Raw genomic sequence first — 21,749 nt, 5'->3', positions numbered from 1 at the left:
AAAAGCAATTTGCTAGCTATTTCTGACTCTTCACAACACTGGCCACCTCATATAGGTTAGGCTTCTGTGTGTGTGTGTGTGTGTGTGTGTGTGTGTGTGTGTTTCATACTAGAGTTTACCAGTGGACAGGGCATGTGTTACTTATGAGATGGAGTAGTTGCTTGTTAGTACAAGACCCTTCACAGCTTTGCTGTAGTGGCTTCCTCATCAGTCTGGATTCCTAAGTGACTGGTGATGAGAACCCAGAGTTGGTCAGGGACTATGAGATGAACACATTTCAGTGCTTCTTAGCTACTGAAATTTGGGTGTTTTGTTGGGGAGGGTCAAATCCTAAAAAACTGTTTAAAAGTCACCTCTGATGAAAAGGTGATTCTCATTCCAGTGATTCTGTCTTTTAGTATTTTCCTCCCACATTTTCAAATTATTTGTAATTTTTGTTTAGTTGTAGCATAGATAATTGAAATTTAATACTTGAATGGTCCCACAGTAGTAGGAATCTAGACTTGTGTGTGTTAATTTGCGCCTGTGTCTGTAGAGGCTAGAAGTCAACATGGTGTCTCCATTAATTATTTTCCACTTTGTTTTTGGAGATACAATCTCCAAATTTCTAAATGTAGAGCTCACCAATTTAGCTAGAGTAGCTGTTCAGCAAGCCCCAGGCATCTTTCTGTGTCCACTTCCTAGGTGCTGGGATTGCAGGATCGTGACACTTCAGCTGACTTATAGAGTCCCAGATTCAGGGCCTAATGCTTGCATGACAAGCACTTTACTAACTGAGTAATCTTCTCAACCCCGCAACCTGAACTTTTACTTGCCAAAGTATCTTTCCTCTGTGTATCATACCAAGACAAGCACATAGTAGATGCTTAATTGATTAAATTGATACTGAATGGTTTTCCTTACCTCTTGCCATAATGAATATTAGAAGATAGCTTATATGACTGGCCAGCAACAGCAAGCTTCAGAAGTAGAGTTGAGGATTGTCTATGGCCTAAGACATACTTTTAGGTAAATCTTTGTTGCCCCACCTCTATTCAGCATTACATTGATCTATTTCTAGTTCCTTTAGGCATTTAGTCTCCTAGTATCTGTCAGCTCTTGTCCCTGGTATAGGATGAGACCACTGGGTCGCTTGAAGACCCACTCATGGGCTTCTCAACTGGTGTACTATGCCATCTCCTTTTCCTAAATTGCCAGGAGCTCAGCTAGAAGCCCAGGTTTCTCAAGATCCTACAGCCTCTAAGACACAAAGATATGTTTCTAGTCCAGTTTCCTGAACACAATTTGTTGTTTTATTTGGAGATGTTCTCAGGGTCCTGACTCCTTCTTTTAAAGGTTGGTCTTTGACAATTTCTTACATGCATACAATGAATTTTGATCACATTCAACCAAGCTGCCCTTGCTTATCTCATCCCACTCTTTCTGGACTCCTTCTTCCCAAGTCTCCCTGCAACTTCTATATCTTTATTTAATGCCTCCCCAACTCAACCGCCTAGTGGTCTCCCACAGCAATCAGAAGTCAGCTTTCTTTATCACCTCGTTCTCTGAAACCCTCAAGGAGGTGGACCCTGGCTAACCCTTCCAGATTTAAGACTTTCCTTTGTTAAATTCCAACTCTACTGATCTTATACTGTCTATTGAATGTGCATACATGTCCTAATCTCACAGACTTGTATTAATATTCCTGAGACCATTCTCCTTTAGAATATTTTCAAGATTACCCCTTCCAATAAATGAGTTGTTCCTGGCCATTTAGCTTTCTCAAGGATCATGCCTGTAGCTAGTTACCTAGATCTATTGCAGTATCCCAACCCACACCCCAAACCATCCTTGATTGCATGGCCTTATTTCATTCTCTTTCTGTCTCTCATTGTTTATGCATCATGGGAATGCAAGCATCTGGAGATGAAGTACTCATGTGTCTTCTTCAAAGCAACATTCCACAATACAGGCACCATCTGGTATACATTAGGTACTCAAGAAATGTTTGTTGACTAAATGACTGTCCAGAGTCTGTAGGTGCCAATCAGGTTTTATAGCCATGAGATGTGTTTACTTAAATTATATTTCCTGGATTTAAAATTCTGCTGTTACCATTGCCTTCCTTATAGAGAATTCAAAACCTTGATTGAATTAACCATTTCTTTATATAGAAAAACTGGGATTTCCATGAAAATTATTGTGGTGATATAATACTTATGATTTATTGAAGCTTGCCTGAGGATTCAGGAAGCAAACTCAGCCATAAGCCAGAGAAGCCAGTTACACACCTTTAATCCCAGCAGCCTGAAGCTAGGGGATGGTGGTGCACATATTTAATCCTAGGACTCAGGATTAAGAGGTAGATGGATCTCTGTGAGTCCAAGGCCACCAATATCTACTCAAGATTGATTCAGTTCTAAAGAGAAACAGCTCACACAAAGATGATCACAGCACTTGGAATCACATGCCTTTAATCCGATTGTTAGTGAGGTATATAAGACAGGAGCAAGATCTCAGTATTGGGCATTCATTCTTCAGACATGTTGAGAATAGGATCACCCCAGCCCTGCTAGAGGTGAGAGCTCTCTGGTAGCTTGTCTGCTTTGCTTCCCTGATCTTCAGCTTGAACCCCAATGTCTGTCTCTGGGTCTTTTATTTTTCCTCCTACAAATGATCATGTTTCTTCTGTAGTCACCGAAGTTGTCTGGAAGGTGATCACAACAGCCCACCTTCCGGATTGTCTTTTCAGATCCTCTGGTATCTGTGTCTGCCCTCTCTGCCTTCCTCACCCTCCTATGCTACTTCTGTCTTGCCTCTCAGCTTCCTTGTTCCCTCTCTTCACACAAGTCCACCTGTCCGCTCTGCCCCATTTACCTTCTGTTGTAAATTAAGACCCTGGACTAACTATCTGGTGTTTAGGTCAACTCAGGTGATAAATCTTGACACCGAAATACATTCAATGAGGACTCACTCTAATTCAGCTGCCATTTGCCCTCTGTAAATAGAGACCTATAACCCTGCTCCCCCGTAGTATAGAATTACTGAGAATATCTTTTGCGTATTGAGAATTGAACCTAGGATCTTGTGCATGCTAAGTAAGGTCTAGACCACTGAGCCACACCTCCTACCCCACTTTAATTTAATAAACATTAAATGAGGATTATTTTGAAATGTACTGGGGTCATACTATGTACACGATATGTTGGCTATCAAGGCTCGCACATTTTGGCCGTTTGTCTCTATTTCCCTTGTTTGTTCTAAATCCCACTTCCCTATACCCTTACTTCTCAGTGGTAATGATATAGGATAACCATGCCAAAATTATAATTGTAGTCCTGATGAGAAGGCCTAATTTGTCTCAATGGGATGTGTGATTTGTTTGGGGGGAAAAGAATCTCTAGTTTAAATTCTGTTACTTGCTGTTTGACCTTTGACAATTTATTTTGCCTCTCTGAGCCTGCAATGGAAATAATAGTAATAACAGGTATCTTTCCCCAAAAGAGTACTTGTGTAATGTGAGACACACAGGCACATGCATACATATCTGTAGATGCAGATGCTTGGTGCCTGATAACCAATAGCCTTTCCTTACTCATTTAAAAAATTACCTAGCAAATAGGGAACATTTTTGAGTTAGTGTAATTTAACCTACAGGGAAAGGCACTTGTATCTCCTTGGGATAAATGAGAGAATTTAATAAGGCTAAGAGTTAATTGAGACCCTAGTGTCCACGAGACACAAAAGCAGTGTACAGGGACAATGTCAGGGAGTTCTGTAAGCCAGGTTGAGTTTCAAGTCTCTGCAGCCCTCTAGTGGTCACTGATTTCAGAGGCCTGCTCACAGTCATTGGCAAATTAAGGGAGTCAATTTGCCTTTGAACAAGAGTTCATAGACAGGAAAGAGGTGCACAAGGGTATGAAGGGGTGAGTGTTTTGATCCTTTTCATGTTTCAGATATAAAGAGTTTTTTTGAGGGTATGCACACAAGAAAAATTAATCTGAATTCCAACATACTAGGAAAATATTTAACTCCCTATGGCTTCCTTTCTCTCCTTCTCTTTCTCCCTCCCCAAGACAGGAACATTCTTTCTCCTCCTTGTGTCAAACACATCTTATCCCTTAAACAATTAAGTCGACTACAGATAAGAATTTCAAATGTACATGGAAGCCATAAGTGGTGGCTTTTGTTCTTTTCTGTTCTTTTCTTAGGTTTTCACTGGCCAGGCATGATAACATAGAGCTGGAAAAGACCCCGGCCCCCGGAAGAGCAGAGGCTCCACTTAGCCATCATCTCCTGTGGGGCAGTGAGCAAGATATTGTGTCCCGAAGAGCTGAGCGAGGGAGTGTTCACTGAGCAATTTACTCAAATACTGGGAGGGCTAGCATGAGGTAAGGCAGTCAGCCTTGGAGAGAAGGGACTGAGAAATCTGTGTGAATTAAAGGTTAGTCTTATCAGGGCATCTGGGGACCTTCTCTTGAAGCACAGCATTGTCTGGAAGGAAAGGAGGCAGGCTGGGAGTAGAACCCAAGGACTTAAGTGAGTAAACAAGGCCTTGTGTCTGTTGAGGGACTGTCCCATTCTGACTTCTTTCATTGACTCACACCCGCGTCCTCTGACCTGCTGTTCATGGAAGAGTATGACAGAGCGACAGGCAAGAGGACATAAGGGTGGGCTTGGAAGTCTCTTGTCACCCTGTGATCCAGAATTGAAATTAAAAATATTTGTCTCAGGTGTGGTGGCTTATGCTCGCAATCTCAGCACTTTGGCGACTGAGACAGTCTAGGCAACTACTGAGTTCAAATCCAGTCTGGTCCGCAGAACAAGCTCTAATTTCAAAGATCCAAAATAATAAATGAATAAACAAAGAGTCTCAGGCTGCGGTGGTAGCTCAGCAGCAGACCATTTTCTTGTCATGCAGAAAGCTCTAGGTTCCATCTCCAGCACCGCAATTTTACCTCGAAAACCTGTCCAGACACCATTCTGAGAAAACGAAACGGTGACAGGTCTGAATGCCATCTGATATGGCCGAAGAACTACTCCGCGGGTCAGACGTGCTAGACTCTCAGGAATGCTTTCAAATAACAGGAGTGTCTGAGGGAGAAGTTTCCCTTTCAAGGCCCCCAGACTAGCTGTTCTTGGATCTTGTAGGGTGATTCTACCTCGCCTGGTTTTCCTTTACCTCCAGTTTTATTCCGGAACCTGCTCTTCTGAAGTCGGACATATTTAATCTGTTAAATGCATAATTAGAGACTGCTTCGTTGCAAAGATCTCTTTCAGTTTTCTCATTTATCCAAAATACTCTCTTGTTCGCACAGCGGAGAAATAGGGCAGACGATCGGGAGGAAGGAATAAGAAGCAACAGCGGGAGGCGGGGCGGGCTTGGTGCTTTTCTCAATGAATGCGGAGGCTTCTGCAGATTTGCATAGGAGCAGACTTCGCAGCACCATTGGTTGGCAGGCAAGGGAGGGTGGGTCCGGCCTGCGTGGGCTGGGCAGCTGCGCTGAGTTAGATCAGGAGTCCCGCCCCCCCGAGGCCCCGCCCCTTCTCGGCGCGCGCTCGCGGCTCCGCCAGCTGCAAGTGGCGGGCGCCCAGGCAGATGCGATCCAGCGGCTCTGGGGGCGGCAGCGGCAGTGGCAGCTGGCACCTACTGCTGCTTCTGTCCAGGGGGGTCTCCGGGCAACGAAACGCCTTCCGGCTGCCCCCTGGCCAGTCAACAAAACCGCGGCCGCTGCTGGTAGGTGAGGAAGGGGCTAGATTGCGGACTCCCCTGCCTGAAATGCTTTTACTTCGTGGCTGCGGCCAGGGCTGCTCTGGTGCCTGGGAGTGAACTCCGAGGAGCCAAAACGTTGGTGACAGCAAGGACGCCGCAAACTTGCGCGGAGGCAGTAGGAGCCTCTTCTCCGCAACGCAGAGCTTGCGTTCACGCCCAGAAGTTCAGCGAGCAGGGTGATCCAAAGACTTCCTGCAGCGGAGGTCACTTGAGGGGGCGCTAGGAGGCAGCCCCCTCCGGTGGTCCTTGCCTAGACCTGGGAAGGAGCGCAGAGGAAGTGACAGGAGCGGAGGACGTGGGCAAGACAGTGGCCAGCCCGGAGCCAGGGTTCTCAGCCTGGAAAGTTGCGGAAGACTGGAGGCTGCGAGGAGAGCTTCGGTCGCCCAGGGCTCCTAGAACGGTGCCTAATTGCCACCTCCCTTCAAGGATAGTTTCTCTGGTCCTTGAGCGAAGGCCGCTACAATCGGGGGCGCAGCACTCTGAGCAGACTGCGAGAGGCGCAGGGTCCAGCTGTTGAGCCCAGCGTGTCTCACGGTCTACGGACTCGTCCCTGACTTCCAGATCGGTTTTGGTGAGAACGCTTCTTGCCTACTTGCCTACTTTGGAAAACCAGAAGAATCGAGCCCACTCACAATTCCTGAGATCGAGAGGAAGGGAGCGTTCAGGATCAAGGACTATTTGGAGCCCCTTCCTGTCGTGGGGAGAGTGAAGGACGAGGCTGGGCCAGCGAGGGAAGGGAGACCAGTGTAAACTCTAGCCCACCAGCGGGATGGGAGCCCTTGGGCTCCTATGGCTGTTGCCGCTGCTGCTTTTGGCAGCAGCCTCGGACTCCGGAGCTGCAACTGATCAGCGCGCGGGTTCCCCGGCCGCAGGGCCGCCTCTGCAGCCCCGGGAGCCACTCAGTTACTCGCGTCTGCAGAGGAAGAGTCTGGCGGTGGACTTCGTGGTGCCCTCTCTCTTTCGTGTCTATGCCCGAGACCTGCTGCTGCCACAGCCGCCGTCCCCCTCGGAGCCCGGGGCTAGTGGGTTGGAGGCGCGGGGATCACTGGCTCTGGACTGCGCCCCTCTGCTCAGGCTGCTGGGGCCGCCACCTGGGGTATCATGGACAGAGGGAGCCAGTTCGCCCAGTCCAGCAGTGGGTTCGACGCTGTCCAGGGTGCTGAAGGGAGGCTCTGTGCGCAAGCTCAGGCGTGCCAAACAGCTAGTGCTGGAGCTGGGTGAAGAGGCGATCCTTGAAGGCTGCGTTGGACCCCCAGAGGAGGCAACAGCTGTGGGGATACTCCAGTTCAACCTCAGCGAGCTGTTCAGTTGGTGGATTCACCACGGCGAAGGGCGGCTGAGGATCCGCCTGATGCCTGAGAAGAAGGCATCGGAAGTGGGCAGGGAGGGAAGGCTATCCACTGCGATCCGCGCCTCCCAGCCCCGCCTTCTCTTCCAGATCTTCGGTATCGGTGAGCGGCTCCCACAAGAGTGTGTTGGGATTTGCATTTTAGTTACACCAACTTGGAGCCACTATTAACTAACCCATACCCTTCTTAGGGTTTTTTCATCATTCTTGAAATTAGACCCGTAGTTTCTTACTATGAGCTTGAACACAGTCACTTCCCAATAGAACGTTCTTTCCTCTTTAGCAATCAAGTTGGGAGAAAAGTTTCCCAGTGTTGATAGAATGCCTTCCACCGACTTACACATGATCCAATTGTATCATAATTGGATGCCCTCCTTCCTGGTCTCTGAGAATGGTTGAAATGCCCCCATAACTCCTAAGTTCCAAGTTAGTACAAGGCCTCAAACTATTGCCCTTTCTTTTGAACTGCTGTTCCTCTTTTAGGCCACCACCGATTTGGGGGACTTTGGTAGAGTTTCCCAGAGAATATAGAATTCCTCTTTATATTGAGTCTCAACCAACCTCCCAGCCCTGATCCTCCACCCCAGTACTGGCTAGCCCCAGAGATTCCCCCCTCCTTAATTATTCATTCTCCATGCCAGACTCCCCCACTCTTAGTCTGTTTTGCGCTGTCAGACTCTCAGTCTTCCCAGATGTCCTGGGAAAGTCCCAGGGGAACTAAGGAACAAGGGGCAGGAGAGTTGTGGAGAAAGGGATGAAAGTTGTTGAAGTTGCCTTGATTTGGAAGAGAAGCAATAACTGTCTATAGCTTTTCTCCCCCACCCCCTTTGTTTTCCCTGCATGTATGTAGCAGCTGCTCTAGATGACAGTCTCTGGCAGGCTGATTTCACTGCTGGAGGCTTCTGGAATGAGGTTTCCGTTTCGTTTACTCCCTCATTTCTTCCCACATTCATCAAGTTAAGGCTTCCATTAGTCTTTTGAATGGCAAACCAGGTGGTTTTGCATGAATGTGTCTCTCATAGAACCATGGGTGAATGAATGAAATGTATAATATAAATGATGAGAAAAGTCACAGAAAGAGAAATAGTGTTTTGTTTTAAAGAAGCCCACACTGACTCCATTGATCAAAACTAGTTTCTTTTCTATCATTCTCATCATCAGAAATAAATGAAGTTTTTATGCTCCACTGGTTACTAATGTTTAGTATTAATTGGATGGAAAACATTGAGTGGGGTCCATTGTAGAGGCACAATTTCTCCCGTGCTTGTGCGTGCCTGCACACACACACACACACACACACACACACACACACACACAAACACAGCCACTCCCACTTAACACTCAGAGCTCTCCTGCAGCAGAGCTACTGAGAAGATGTCATTGCATATAAACTGTACCGGCGTGTGGTCCTCAAGGAAATCAGAGTGTGGATCTGTATTTCAGCACTGGTATTGGTATTTCAGCACTGGTATTGGTGACGTCAGTACCACTTAAAACAACCCCTTATGATCAGTTCTGGGGTTTATATTGTACCTAGTGAAAGGCAGTGCCTTTCAGTGAAATGAGATGAGAGAATAAAACTGCTGTGCCACTAAGGACACTTTTGTAAAGAACAGCTGGGCTTTAATGGCATTGTGGCTTCTGTGGTTTATATATGCAACATTCTCTTTTAGTGTCCGATGCTTCTGTAATGAATGTAAAATTGACTCTCTGGAAAGACTATTTTTCTTCCTCTTTCACGTCTTTGAGCATTGCTGGACCTTCCACATCACTGCTTGTGATATGACCATAAGCCCAGGCAGTCTGTATCAACTGTTAACACATGTTGATGGCAGGCAAAGGGGTCAATTTCCAGCCCTGAACTTGCCAACTGCAGACAGGCTGCGAAGAAACTATCAGTGGATGTCTCTGAGTCACATAATGCATCAAAAGAGCATACTGCTGTAGTTGAGCTCCATGTGAAGTCAAACCATGCTCAGGGGAAGTTTCATGTAGAAAGTAGTGTCTCTTGATAGCTGTTCTGCTACTGGCTGCAGGGAAGCAGTGAACATCCCAAGCCCTCCCTTAGGAGTGCAGTCCATTTGGCAGCTGGACCAACCCTTATGCATCCTTTGACACATAGAAATGCTGGCTTCAGAAAGAGCCAGGATTCTGCCATTAAAAGGCTAAAAATTTTGGCCAAGCATTTTTCGGCAGGATTGGGATCAAATGGTTATTGATGGGATCAAATAAGACACTAAGTGTAACTGGATGAGCTCCCTGTGACCTCCAGAGAGACAGACAGCTTATTCAAAAGCACTTCAGGCCTTGTGCTCACACTTGAACAGGATGGCCTCTCCTGTCTCTAAGGACATATTCTGTCTGCAGTTAGGCATCTAGCCACACAGGACTAGCCTTTTGCCTCACCTCACCTCACTGCCTCTCCCCTCCCTCTTCCCCCCAGACACAGGCTCCACTGCAGACCTTTCCATGGACTAGAAAGTGCACACCCTGGTGCAACACACAGCATTCTGTGTTGAGGGGCACCACACATCATTGTGTCTCCATTCATCATTTTGTATGGAAGTTATGGCTTACAGTCTGCCACTGGTGTTGATTTTTCTACTTCACATGTTGGATGGCATTGATGAGTTCACTCTTTTTCTACTGGCTCTTATTTATAAAATGAGACATTTACTCTTTTGTGACACAGGATCTTCAATTTAACACAAAGAAAATGGACAAGCTCCATTTCTTTCTTCCTGAGCAAGGAGCCCATGCTTCTGCCTAGAGGGGAGCAATGGTGCTGTTGGGTCTGTGTTTGTGGGGGTGTTGTTTTGCCAGCCATTGTAGCCAGTGTTCTGTAGGAACCCATTTGTCATAGACTGAAGATAGTTTCCTAAACTTGAGTAGGACCAACCGTGTTTAGGGAGGTGGTAAAATGGAAAAGAATCCAGTGAGAACAAAGCTAAACCATTGTATTGCTTGTGGTTTGGGCTGTCTGAGAGGACAAAAGGATGTTGGAGAGTCTTTGTAATGAATGGGATGCTTGTGGTTTTTGTTGTGGATTACTGCGAATTCATAAATGGGATCAATGCTTCAAAGCCTGAAACAGTTCCTGGGAGAACCCATTCAGAGAGGCAGTCATTGAGATTATGTGAATGGTGATGTACTTACTATCCAGAATAGCTCAAAGGTCCCAAAGAAGTCAGCCTGGATACTAGCACATTACCCACAGCTCTGGCTCATATCCTGGCTTGTAGATGCTTTAAGATAGGCTTCTGTAATCTTACAACCAGATTCTAGAGAGTGCAGTGTGATAGAAGGGTCTGTGTCCCAGACTTTTCCCATACCTACTTCAGGAAAGAAGATACACAGCTTGAGACATTATATGTACCACAGAGAAACGTGGGCAATTCAGAGTAGATGGAAGCAATGCAGTAAATCTGACCCTTGACCTCACATATTGCCCACACTTTCTCATTTCACTTCTGAAAGGGACAGAAAGAGAGAGAGAGAGAGAGAGAGAGAGAGAGAGAGAGAGAGAGAGAGAGAGAGAGAGAGAGAGAGAGAGAATGAGTAATGGAAGATCGAAAGAAAATTGGAGCTCCCAGAAGGGATATCAGTTATTTGAGGTGAATTGGGAGAATTGGAACCAGTCCAGAGAAGAGCATAGGGCTGATTTAAGAGCTGAAGGGACTGATTTATGATGAAAGATGAAAAGAATTAAATATATATGGCTGGGCTAAATGGCGATGAAGGGAAAGCCATGGTAACAATCTACAAATCTCTGAAGAGATCGACTGTCAGTGAGGATCAGGAGTTATTTAGTGTATCCTTTAGAAGTAATAGGTTGGGACTTCCAGAAGAAAATGCCAACTTACATATCTAGAAATCTTTTTTTCTGAAATAGATATTCCCCTGACCAGGGAATGGAATCCCAAGGGACCAAGCAGGGAGTCAGTTGAGATGTGGATCAGAGAAGCCACATCTTTTGTAATTAATAAGTTCTAATGTTGAGAAGCCACAGTAGACAGGAGGGCTGGGGAGCAGGATTCATGATCTTTCAGGATCTCATTCCTGGGAGCCTTTTGAGCAATGGTGTTTCCAGGGGAACAAAGAACTACTGGAGTATCTTTAAAATTGTGAGTAAATAAGATTGAAATTACTAGGTTTGTTTGTCTTTTCCCACAATTCCCACATTAAAGTTTTTTCTAAGCTATTGTCTTGTGGTTCACTGGGGGAAGGCACATTCACTACAGGATTGTGTTCAAGGCATATCTATAGGTGTGTGTGTGTCAGATAGTAGGGCGAGTCATTGGTGGAAAGTGACCAGAGTTTAAAAAAAAAGATCAGTTCTAGGTTGAGTAAACCCCTGCTGGCTACTTCAGAATTCTTTGAGATGGTTCCAATGGATTAAAACTATTTAATTTTATGTGTGTGAATGTTTTACCTGTACACATGTCTATTTACCGTGTATACATGGGGGGGGACAGAAAAAGGAAGTCATATTCCCTGGGACTGGAGTTACAGACTATTGTGAGCTTGGTTCTGGGAATTGAACTCTGGGCCCCTGGAAGAGCCACTGGTGCTTATAATCACTGAGCCATCTCTCCAGCCCCTCAAATGAGGGAGAGAGAATATTCATCATAAGGAGGTTCATATGTGGGTTTCAGTGAGAACACTATCTTTAACAGTGAGTATGTTTACAAGGACATTGGTCTGTTGAAGGGCAGGAGTTACTGGCATGCATGTATAGGAAGAAAGTGAGAATTGCATTGGCAGAAATTCCCAGTGCTCTACCACTTTTAAAGGTTACTTACTGGTGACTTCATTTTATAGGAGTTTGTCCAGCCTGGTAAAGGACAGTTCTCCTTCCATTATAACTGTTGTTAATATTCTGTTCTAGTTGTATGAGACAATTCACAAATCACTTTCATGGTTATTATTATTTTTAGTAATTGTATAGTAGGCAGGAACAGTTAACTCCTTTATTTTGTGAATGAACTAACTGGAATCTGGATGCTTGATAACACACTTTCAAGGTCATGTAAGTACAAAGCATTAGGCCTGGGGACTTTAATCTACATGGTGAGGGGTTATGAGATGTTAGATGCTGACTGGAACCATACTTCTTGTCTTCAAATCAAGAAATTATCTTGAGATGCATGTTATAAACTAGAAAAACAAGTGGATCAGTGCATTTTATTTACTGAAGGCCATGCAGTCAATGTTTGGTGGCCAATAGCCATAACTTGGAAAAGTTCCTGATGATCTGAAACCCACTTTCATTATTATGAAAGTACGGAAATGGCGATAGTTCCTATGTGATTGTAAAGTTAGGTGGTGTCTCAGGGTGTTACTATAGAGATTAAATTGGATGATACATGTGAACCCTTAGCCTCATGGCTGATGAATTACAGAGTATTCCATCAATATGATCCATAGGTTTTTCTCATAGCAGCATCACTTCAGTATCTGGAGATCTACAACTCTGTGAGGTTCGCGTGCAGTTTTGTTCATCTGAATGATGCTACTTGGAGCCATGTAATCCCTATATGTGGCCATGTGAGATGACCCTGGTGATACTTTGGGTTCTCCTGCAGCAGACTTCTGACTTCAGAGGGAGCTAAGGGGCTAGAAAACAGTGGCCATCATGGTGGTTTCTGTTGTCCCACCCAAACTCTGTCCCTTTAGAAGAGAGGGAAAATCAAGATGTGGGGGTATACTTCATTTGTAGCAACATGTGTCCTTTTAGAGGTCTTTTGACCTTGGATTCAGTCCAAGCACAGTCATAGTCTGATTATTTGTTCTACAGAAGAGGCTTGGCCTTAACTTTAAGAAAGCATGAATTTAGTCCTAGGGATGAGCAAGACCATGATCACACAGAACAGAAGTTTCCTGATGCAGATGCCCCTTAAGGGGGAGTTAATTGTCCAGCTCATGCTGTGTTATGCCCAGTGGAGTGAAGGACTGGTCTTAGGCATCTCTTTTATTCTGGTTATCAGCAGTTGTGCTCTTCCCCTCCATTGTCTGCCTCATCTTTCTGAGGATGAGTGGAGAGCACAGAGACAGATATAATGGACCAGTTGGTTACTGGACCTGAGCACATCAAGAGCAGCTAACCCTTTGAGGTTCCATCAGTGCCTACCAGGGACTCAGGTAGGCATCCCCAGGAAAGCAGTATAGCCATAAAACGACTGTTCAGTAGCCATGTGACGTCTGGCAGGTATTGGTTTTCACAAGCCATGCTGAGTCATCTTCAAAAGATGCCTGTGATCTTCACTTCCTGGCTGTGGATATAATATAACCAGCTACTCCAAGCTTCTGTTGCCATGACTTCCCTGCTCTGATGGACCATACCCTCAAACTGTGAGCTACAAGCTAAAATGGACCCCTCCCTTCTATAAGTTGCTTTTGTTGTGATGAGAGAACACTAATCGAGATGAGGGACTGAAGTAGAATGTTGGCTTGGTGATGAGGCCGTGCAGCGGGTGGGCAGTATCCCTCAGGAACTCCTTTGGTGAGCTCAAAACCATTTTTCCCTTCACATTTTTAATTGCGTTTCCAGCCAGCTGTTCTGAGCCTGGGTCCTCACCCAGGGAAATTCTATCAGGTTCGCTGGGTGATATATTGTACATATTTTAGAAAGCCTGAGATTGCAGGATGGGACAGGAGAGCTCCCTTAGGACAGGTCCGCCCAAACACTTGGCTAATTAAGTATTTGCCCTTCCACCCCGGTGTATGGAGGTGGGTGGCTGGAATCCCTTAGAGTAAAAGAAAAGCTAACGGGGACAAGTGAAAATAGTGTGAGCTCGGGGAACACAGAAAATGCAGGCAAACTTAAGAGATTCAGGCAGCTAGCCAGAGGAAACTAGAAGGGTAAAAATGTAAGACAGCAACTCTTCCTTTTCTCCCCCTTCAGTTTTCATTGGAACATGGACTCATGAAGGTAGGCATAGACAGGGTTTTTTAAATAGACTTCCACATTATCAGCCTACATAATTAAAGTTAGTGTTCTGTGGTGAAGAGAATTCTCCAATAGAAGCCAGAGAACCTAGAGTCTGTTATGGTATTCACTAGTTATTAAATTTGAAGTCCTTGTGATTTCTTTAAGATGGCTGGTCCTCTGGGTCTTTAGGGAAGGTATCATGAGGTCTCCATTACCTCATGGAGTAATTATGAACATTGAATGAGATGACCTGTGTGAAACACTCCAGATCGGATCATTATAATGTATGTATAAGAGGAAGTATGTGACTGTCAGATTTTTAAAAAAAGATTTATTTATTATGTATACAGGTTCTATCTGCATGTATGCCTGCATGCCAGAAGAGGACACCAGATCTCATAACAGATGGTTGTGAGCCACCATATGGTTGCTGAGAATTGATCTCAGGACCTCTGCGAGAGCAGCCAGTGCTCCTAACCTCTGAACCACCTCTCCAGGCCCAGGTTTTGTAAATGCTAGGTTCCCACTTTTCCTAATCATGGTTTCAACCAAGCCCCCGCATTAGGAGCAACAGTGCAAGGTCTCAGATTTTGAGTCAGGTTTGGGTTCACTCCTCAACATGCCACCCTTACATCCTTGCCGAAGTCCTGTGTCCCTTCCCCAGGGTTTCTCAAAACAATGGCCGTGTGCTGAAGTCCTCCCAACTTCCAGACTGTATTGTGTGATAGGAGATGCAAGACTCTTCCTTTAAATAATGGACAGGTTTTTTTTTAAACACAGGGATGCAAAAAAAGTTTGAGAATACAAATCTTGTGTAGAGTTTGATAATCGACATATGAATTACTGCTCTGTTAAAGACAGAAATTTCCTAGCATCAAGAAAGTTATTTCAGATCCTATTTCAACAAATACCCACTCTCAATTCAAAGTAATGACTTTATTTTTCTGATCCGTATATCATCACCTGGTTGTGGCTATTCTTGAACTTTACGCAGTGGGACTCATGCCACATATGATGGTTAGTGTTAAGTGGCCACTCTAGAATCACATGGGGAGATGGTCTCTTGGCATGTGTGTAGGGGATTTTCTATATGGTATTAATTGATGTGAGAGCACCATCTTTTTATATTTTATTTTTAAGTTTAAATTTAAATTAGAAACAAGGTTGCTTCACATGTCAATTCCAGGTCCCCCTTCCTTTCTCTCCCCTCCTCCCGTGCCCTCCGACCAACCCCCCATTATCCCCTCATTTCCCCAGGGAGGGTGAGGCCCTTCATAGGGGTGTCTATAGGTTGTCATTTCATCCAGGGCAGGGCCTAGACCCTCCCCCAAGAGTTCAGGGTGAGAGTGCGTCTCTCATTGTTGGATGGAAGCCCAAAGTCCATTTGTATACCCGGGATAAATACTGATCTACTACCCAAGGCTCAATAGATTACCTAGCCCTCCTCACTGACACCCACATTCAGGGGGTCTTGATCAGTCCCATGCTGGATTCCCAGGCATCAGTCTGGGATTCATGAGCTAACCCTTGTCAGGTCAGCTGTTTCTGGGTGTTAAACCTGCCCAGTCTTAACCCCTTTGGTCATCAGTCCTCCCTCTCTGTCACTGGATTTCTTGAGTTCAGCTCAGTGCTTAGCCGTAGGAGTCTATCTCTGCTTCCATCAGCCACTGAATGAAGGTTCTGTTTCCCAGACTCTCTGGCCATGGGATTGTAGGTTGGGACTCCCCAGATCTATGTCTAAAATCCATATATGAGGGAGTAGATGCCATGTTTTTCTTTTTGTGACTGGGTTACCTCACTCAGGATGGTTTCTTCTAGTGCCATCCATTTGCCTGCGAATCTCATGATTCCATTATTTTTTTCTGCTGAGTAGTACTCCATTGTGTAAATGTGCCACATTTTCTCTATCCACTCTTCAGTTGTGGGGCATCTAGGTTGCTTCCAAGTTCTGGCTATTACATATAATGCTGCTGTGAACATAGTGGAACAGACATCCTTGTTGTATGAATGGACATCTTTTGGATATACGCCTAAGAGTGGAGTTACTGTGTCTTGTGATAGATTTATTCCCATTTTTCTGAGGAATCTCCATACTGATTTCCAGAGTGGCTGTACAAGTTGGCACTCCCACCAGAAGTGGAGGAGTGTTCCTCCTTCACCACAACCTCTCCAGCATAAATTGTCGTTGGTGTTTTTGATTTTAGCCATTTTGACAGGAGTAAGATGGTATCTCAGAGTTGTTTTTATTTGCATTTCCCAGATGGCTAAGGATGCTGAGCACTTTCTCAAGTGCCTCTCAGCCATTTTAGACTCCTCTATTAAGAATTCTCTATTTAGTTCTGTAGCCCACTTTTTAATTGGATCCTTTGGTGTTTTGGAGAATTGCTTCTTGAGTTCTTTGTAAAATTTGGAGATCAGCCCTCTGTCAGATGTGGGGTTAGTGAATATCTTTTCCCATTCTGTGGGCTGCCTTTTTGTCTTGCTGACCATGTCCTTTGCCTTACAGAAGCTTCTCAGTTTCAGGAGGTCCCACTTATTAATTGTTGATCTCACTGTCTGTGCTACTGGTGTTATGTTCAGGAAGCTGTCTCCTGTACCAATTCGTCCAAGGGTACCACCCACTTTCTCTTCTAAGAGGTTCAGTGTGGCTGGATTTATGTTGAGGTCTTTGATCCATTTGGACTTAAGTTTTGTGCATGGTGATAGACATGGATCTATCCACATTCATCTACATGCCAGCATCCAGTTATGCTAGCACCATTTGTTAAAGATGATTTGTTTTTTCCATTGTATATTTTTTGTCAAAGATCAGATGTTCATACATGAATGGGTTAATATCAGGGTGTTCAATTCGATTCCATTGGTCTAACTGCCTATTTTTGTGCCCATACCAAACGGTTTTCAGGACTACAGCTCTATAGCAGAGCTTGAGGTCGGGAATGGTGATGCCTCCAGATGTTGCATTGTTGAGTAAGGTTGTTTTGCCTATCGTGGGTCTTTTGTTTTTCCATACAAAATTGATTATCGTTCTTTCAAGATCTGTGAAGAATTGTGCTGGTATTTTAATGGGTATTGCATTGAATCTGTAGATTGCTTTTGGCAGGTTTGCCATTTTTACTACATTGATTCTACCTATCCAAGAGCATGGGAGATCTTTCCATTTTCTGAGGGCGTCTTTAATTTCTTTCTTAAAAGACTCAAAGTTCGTGCGATACAGGTCTTTCACTTGTTTGGTTAGCATTACCCCAAGGTATTTTATATTGTTTGTGGCAATTGTAAAGGGTGATGTTGTTCTGATTTCTTTCTCAGCCCTTTTATCGTCTGTATACTGTAAGGCTACTGATTTTCTTGAGTTGATCTTGTAGCCTGCCACTTTGCTGAAGGTGTTAATCAGCTATAAGAGTTCCCTGGTAGAGTTCTTTGGGTCATTTATGTAAACTATCATATCATCTGCAAATAGTGAGAATTTGACCTCTTCCTTTCCAATTTGTATCCCCTTGATCTCCTTTTGTTGTCTATGGCTCTGGCTAGAACTTCAAGTACAATATTGAAAAGGTATGGAGAGAGTTGAACAGCCTTGTCTTGTTCCTGATTTTAGAGGAATTGCATTGAGTATCTGTCCATTTAGTTTGATGTTTATCTGTTGGTTTGCTGTATATAGCTTTTATTATGTTTAGGTATGTTCCTGTTATCCCAGATCTCTCCAAGATCTTTATCATGAAGGGGTGTTGGATTTTGTCAAAGGCTTTTTCTGCATCTAGTGAGATGATCATGTGATTTTGTTTTTCAGCTTGTTTATATGGTGGATTACGTTGATGGATTTTCGTATGTTGAACCATCCCTGCATTCCTGGGATGAAACCTACTTGATTGTGGTGAATGATTGTTTTGATGTGTTCTTGGAGCTGATTTGCCAGTATTTAATTGAGTACTTTTTCATCAATGTTCATGAAGGATATTGGCCTGAAGTTCTCTTTCTTAGTTGTGTCTTTGTGTGGTTTGGGGATCAAGATTATTGAAGCCTCATAGAAAGAGTTTGGCAAAGACTCTTCTGCTTCTATTGCATGGAATACTTTGAGAAGAATTGGTATAAGCTGTTCTTTGAATTTCTGGTATAATTCTGCACTGAGGCCATCTGGACCTGGACTCTTTTTGGTTGGGAGACTTTTGATGACTGCTTCTATTTCCATAGAGGATATAGGTCTATTTAAATTGCGTAACTTTTCTTGATTTAATTTTGGTTAGTGATAGCTATCCCGGAAGTCGTCCATTTCCTTTAAATTTTCAAAATGTGTAGAGTACAGGTTTTCAAAGTATGACCTGATGATTTTCTGAATTTCCTCATAGTCCGTTGTTATGTCCTCCTTTTCATTTCTTTCTTTCTTTCTTTCTTTTTTTTTTTTTTTGGTTTTACGAGACAGGGGTTCTCTGTATTGTTTTTGAGGCTGTCGGTCCAGCCCGGCCTTGAACTCACAGAGATCTGCCTGCCTCTGCCTCCTGAGTACTGGGATTAAAGACGTGCACCACCACCGCCCGGCTCCCCCTTTTCATTTCTGATTTTGTTAATTTGCATGTTCAAACTCTGCTGTTTGGTAAGTTTGGACAAAGGTTTGTCTATCTTGTTGATTTTCTCAAAGAACCAGCTCTTCGTTGCATTGATTCTTTGTATTGTTTTCCTAGTTTCTACTTTATTGATTTCAGCCCTCAGTTTGATTATTTCCTGGCATCTGCTCCTCCTAGGGGAGTTTGCTTCTTTGTGTTCTAGAGCTTTCAGCTGTGCTGTTAATTCTCTAGTATAATGATTCTCCAGTTTCTTCATGTGGGCACTTAGTGCTATGAACTTCCCCTATCATAGCACTGCTTTCAAAGTGTCCCATAGGTTTGAGTATGTTGTGTCTTCATTCTCACTGAATTCTAGGAAGTCTTTAATTTCTTTTTTTATTTCTTCTTTGACCCAGGAATGGTGCAGTTGTGCATTATTCAATTTCCATGAGTTTTTAGGGTTTCTGCAATTTGTGTTGTTATTGAATTCTAATTTTAACGCGTGGTGGTCTGATAAGATGCATGGAATTATTCCAATTTTTTTTGTAGCTGCTGAGGTTTGATATGTTGCCAAGTATGTAGTCGATTTTTGAGAAGGTTCCATGTGGTGGTGAGAAGAAGGTATATTCTTTTTTATGTGGATGGAATGTTTTATAGATGTCTGTTAATCTCAATTGAGTCATAACTTCTATTAGACCCTTTGTTTCTTTGTTGAGTTTCTGTCTGGTATTCCTGTCTAGTGGTGAGAGTGGGGTGTTGAAGTCTCCCACTATAAGTGTGTGGGGCTTTATATGTGATTTAAGTTTTAGTAATGTTTCTTTTACGAACATGGATGCCTTTGTATTTGGGGCATAGATGTTCAGAATTGAAGCTTCATCTTGGTGGATTTCGCCTGTGATGAGTATGTAATGACCTCCTTCATATCTTTTGATTGATTTTATTTTAAAGTCTAATTTATTAGATATTAGGATTGCTACCCTTGCTTGTTTCTTGGGTCCATTTGATTGGAAAATCTTTTCCTAACCTTTAACTCTCAGGTAATGTCTGTCTTTGAGGGTGAGGTGTATTTCTTGTATGCAGCAGAAGGATGGGTTCTGTCTTCGAATCCATTCTGTTAGTCTGTGTCTTTTTATGGGTGAGTTAAGGCCATTAAGATTGAAGGATATCAATGACCATTGATTTCTCATTCTTCTTTGATTTGGAATGGTGGTTGTTGGTGGAATTATGTGTGGAATTCCACCCCTTTTTTCTTTTGGCTGTTGATAAAGTGGGATTATCTAATGTCTATGTTTTTCTGGTTGTAGTTAACTTCCTTGGGTTGGAATTTTCCTTCCAGAACTTTTTGTAGGGCTGTGTTAGTGGATATGTATTGCTTGAATCTAGTTTTGTCATGAAATAACTTGCTTTCTCCATCTATAGTGATTGAGAGCTTTGCTGGTTATAGTAGTCCATCCATGGTCTCTTAGTGTTGGTAGAATATCTATCCAGGACCTTCTGACTTTCAGAGTTTCCATGGAGAAGTCAGGTGTAATTCTGATAGGTTTGCCTTTATATGTTACTTGGCGTTTTTCCTTAGCTGCTCTCAATATTCTTTCTTTATTCTGTATATTTGGGGTCTTGATTATTATGTGGCAAGGGGACTTTTTTGTGGTCCACTTTATTTGGTGTTCTATAAGCTTCTTGTGCCTTCATTGGCATGTCTTTCTTTAGGTTGGGAAAGTTTTCTTCTATGATTTTGTTGAATATGTTTTCTGCCCCTTTGAGGTGGTTTTCTTCACCTTCTTCTGTACCTATTATTCTTAGGTTTGGTCTTTTCATGGTGTCCCATATTTCCTGGATGTTTTATGTTAATGATTTGTTGGACTTAAGATTTTCTTTGGTCGATGAATCCATTTCTCCTAGTGTATCTTCAACACCTGAGATTCTCTTTTCCATCTCTTGTATTCTGTTGGTAATGCTTGTATCTATAGTACCTGACCATTTGCCCAGCTTTTCTATTTCCAGCCTTTCTTCAGATTGTTTTTTTTTATTGTCTCTATTTCAGTTTTCAACCCTTGCACTGTTTGAATTGTTTCTTGCAATTTTCGGTTTATCTTGTCGTCTACTTGTTGCATTTTATGAATTTTTTGGTTTGTTTTTCCTTCCATTTCTTGCATTTTTTGGTTCATTTTTTCTTCCATTTCTTGCAATTTTTGGTTTATTTTTTCTTCTATTTCTTTGAGGGATTTTCCTATATCCTCTTTTAGGGCCTCTATCATTTTCATGAAGGTGTTTTTAAGGTCATCCTCTTCTGCTTCATTTGCATTGGAATGTTGGAGTCTTGCTTGTATGGAGTCTCTAGAATCTGTGATGTCATATTTGTTTTTCTGTTGCTGAGTGTGTTTTTATTTTGTCTCTTTCCCATCTCTTCTTCTAGTGGGTGCAGAAAGAGCCCCTTACTGGTCTGGTGGTTAGGGGACCAGAGTTCCCTTTCGGTGGGTGCAAGCAAGTCCAATAATGTGATAGTTCTTCTATTCCTCATCCTAGTTCTGGTCCTTGTCCTGTCCCTGGACCCACGGGTCCTCTGGTCTCATTGGTGGAAGAGAAGACCTGGGATCTTGGGTGCTTGGCTCTCGGAGAGCACCATCCTAATTGTGGTCAGAACCAATGCCTGGGAAGAGGATCTTGGACTATATAACATGGAGAAAGTGAGCCTGGCAATAGCATGCCTTCATCCAGCTCTGCTTCCTGATTGTGGATGCAATGTGACCAGCTACTTCAAGCGCCTGCCGCCCCAACTTCCTCATGAGGGATGCACCTAGCAGTGTGGGCAGAAACAAACCCTTTCTGCAGTAAGTTGCTGTTGCCATAGCATCTTGTCATAACGTGAAAAAGAGTCTGAGATGCGCTGCATCATTTTTTGTGGCTGCCTTCTTTTACTGAATACAATTTTTGTGAGATTCGCCTATTTTGTTAAAGGTGTCCTCCTCTTCCTTTACCTTCTTCTACTCCTCCTCTACTTTTTTGGGGGGGTGTTCTTTTAGATAGAGTTTCACTGTGTGCCAAGCTGGCCTGTAACTCACTAGGTAGTCCAGGCTGACATTTAGCTTGTGATTTTCCTGCCTCGGCCTCCTGAGTGCTGGTGTTACAGAGAGATTTACTTCCACATCTGGTTACCATGTTCTTTTTTTAAATTTC

At 43.6% G+C, this 21,749-nt stretch overlaps 1 protein-coding gene across 1 annotated transcript in view; it reads left to right on the top strand.

The window, feature by feature from the left end:
* Nucleotides 1-5,594: 5,594 nt before the first annotated feature.
* Alk (ALK receptor tyrosine kinase) overlaps nucleotides 5,595-21,749 on the top strand; it is a 718,643-nt gene continuing 702,488 nt past the window's right edge. The window contains 1 exon segment of the mRNA XM_040730911.1: nucleotides 5,595-7,203. Coding sequence (XP_040586845.1) covers nucleotides 6,522-7,203 — 682 coding nt within the window. The 5' untranslated portion in view covers nucleotides 5,595-6,521.

This window comes from Mesocricetus auratus, unplaced genomic scaffold (genome assembly GCF_017639785.1).
Source record: "Mesocricetus auratus isolate SY011 unplaced genomic scaffold, BCM_Maur_2.0 Super-Scaffold_100024, whole genome shotgun sequence".
NCBI lineage: Eukaryota > Metazoa > Chordata > Mammalia > Rodentia > Cricetidae > Mesocricetus > Mesocricetus auratus.
This window is presented reverse-complemented; position numbering and strand designations above follow the sequence as displayed.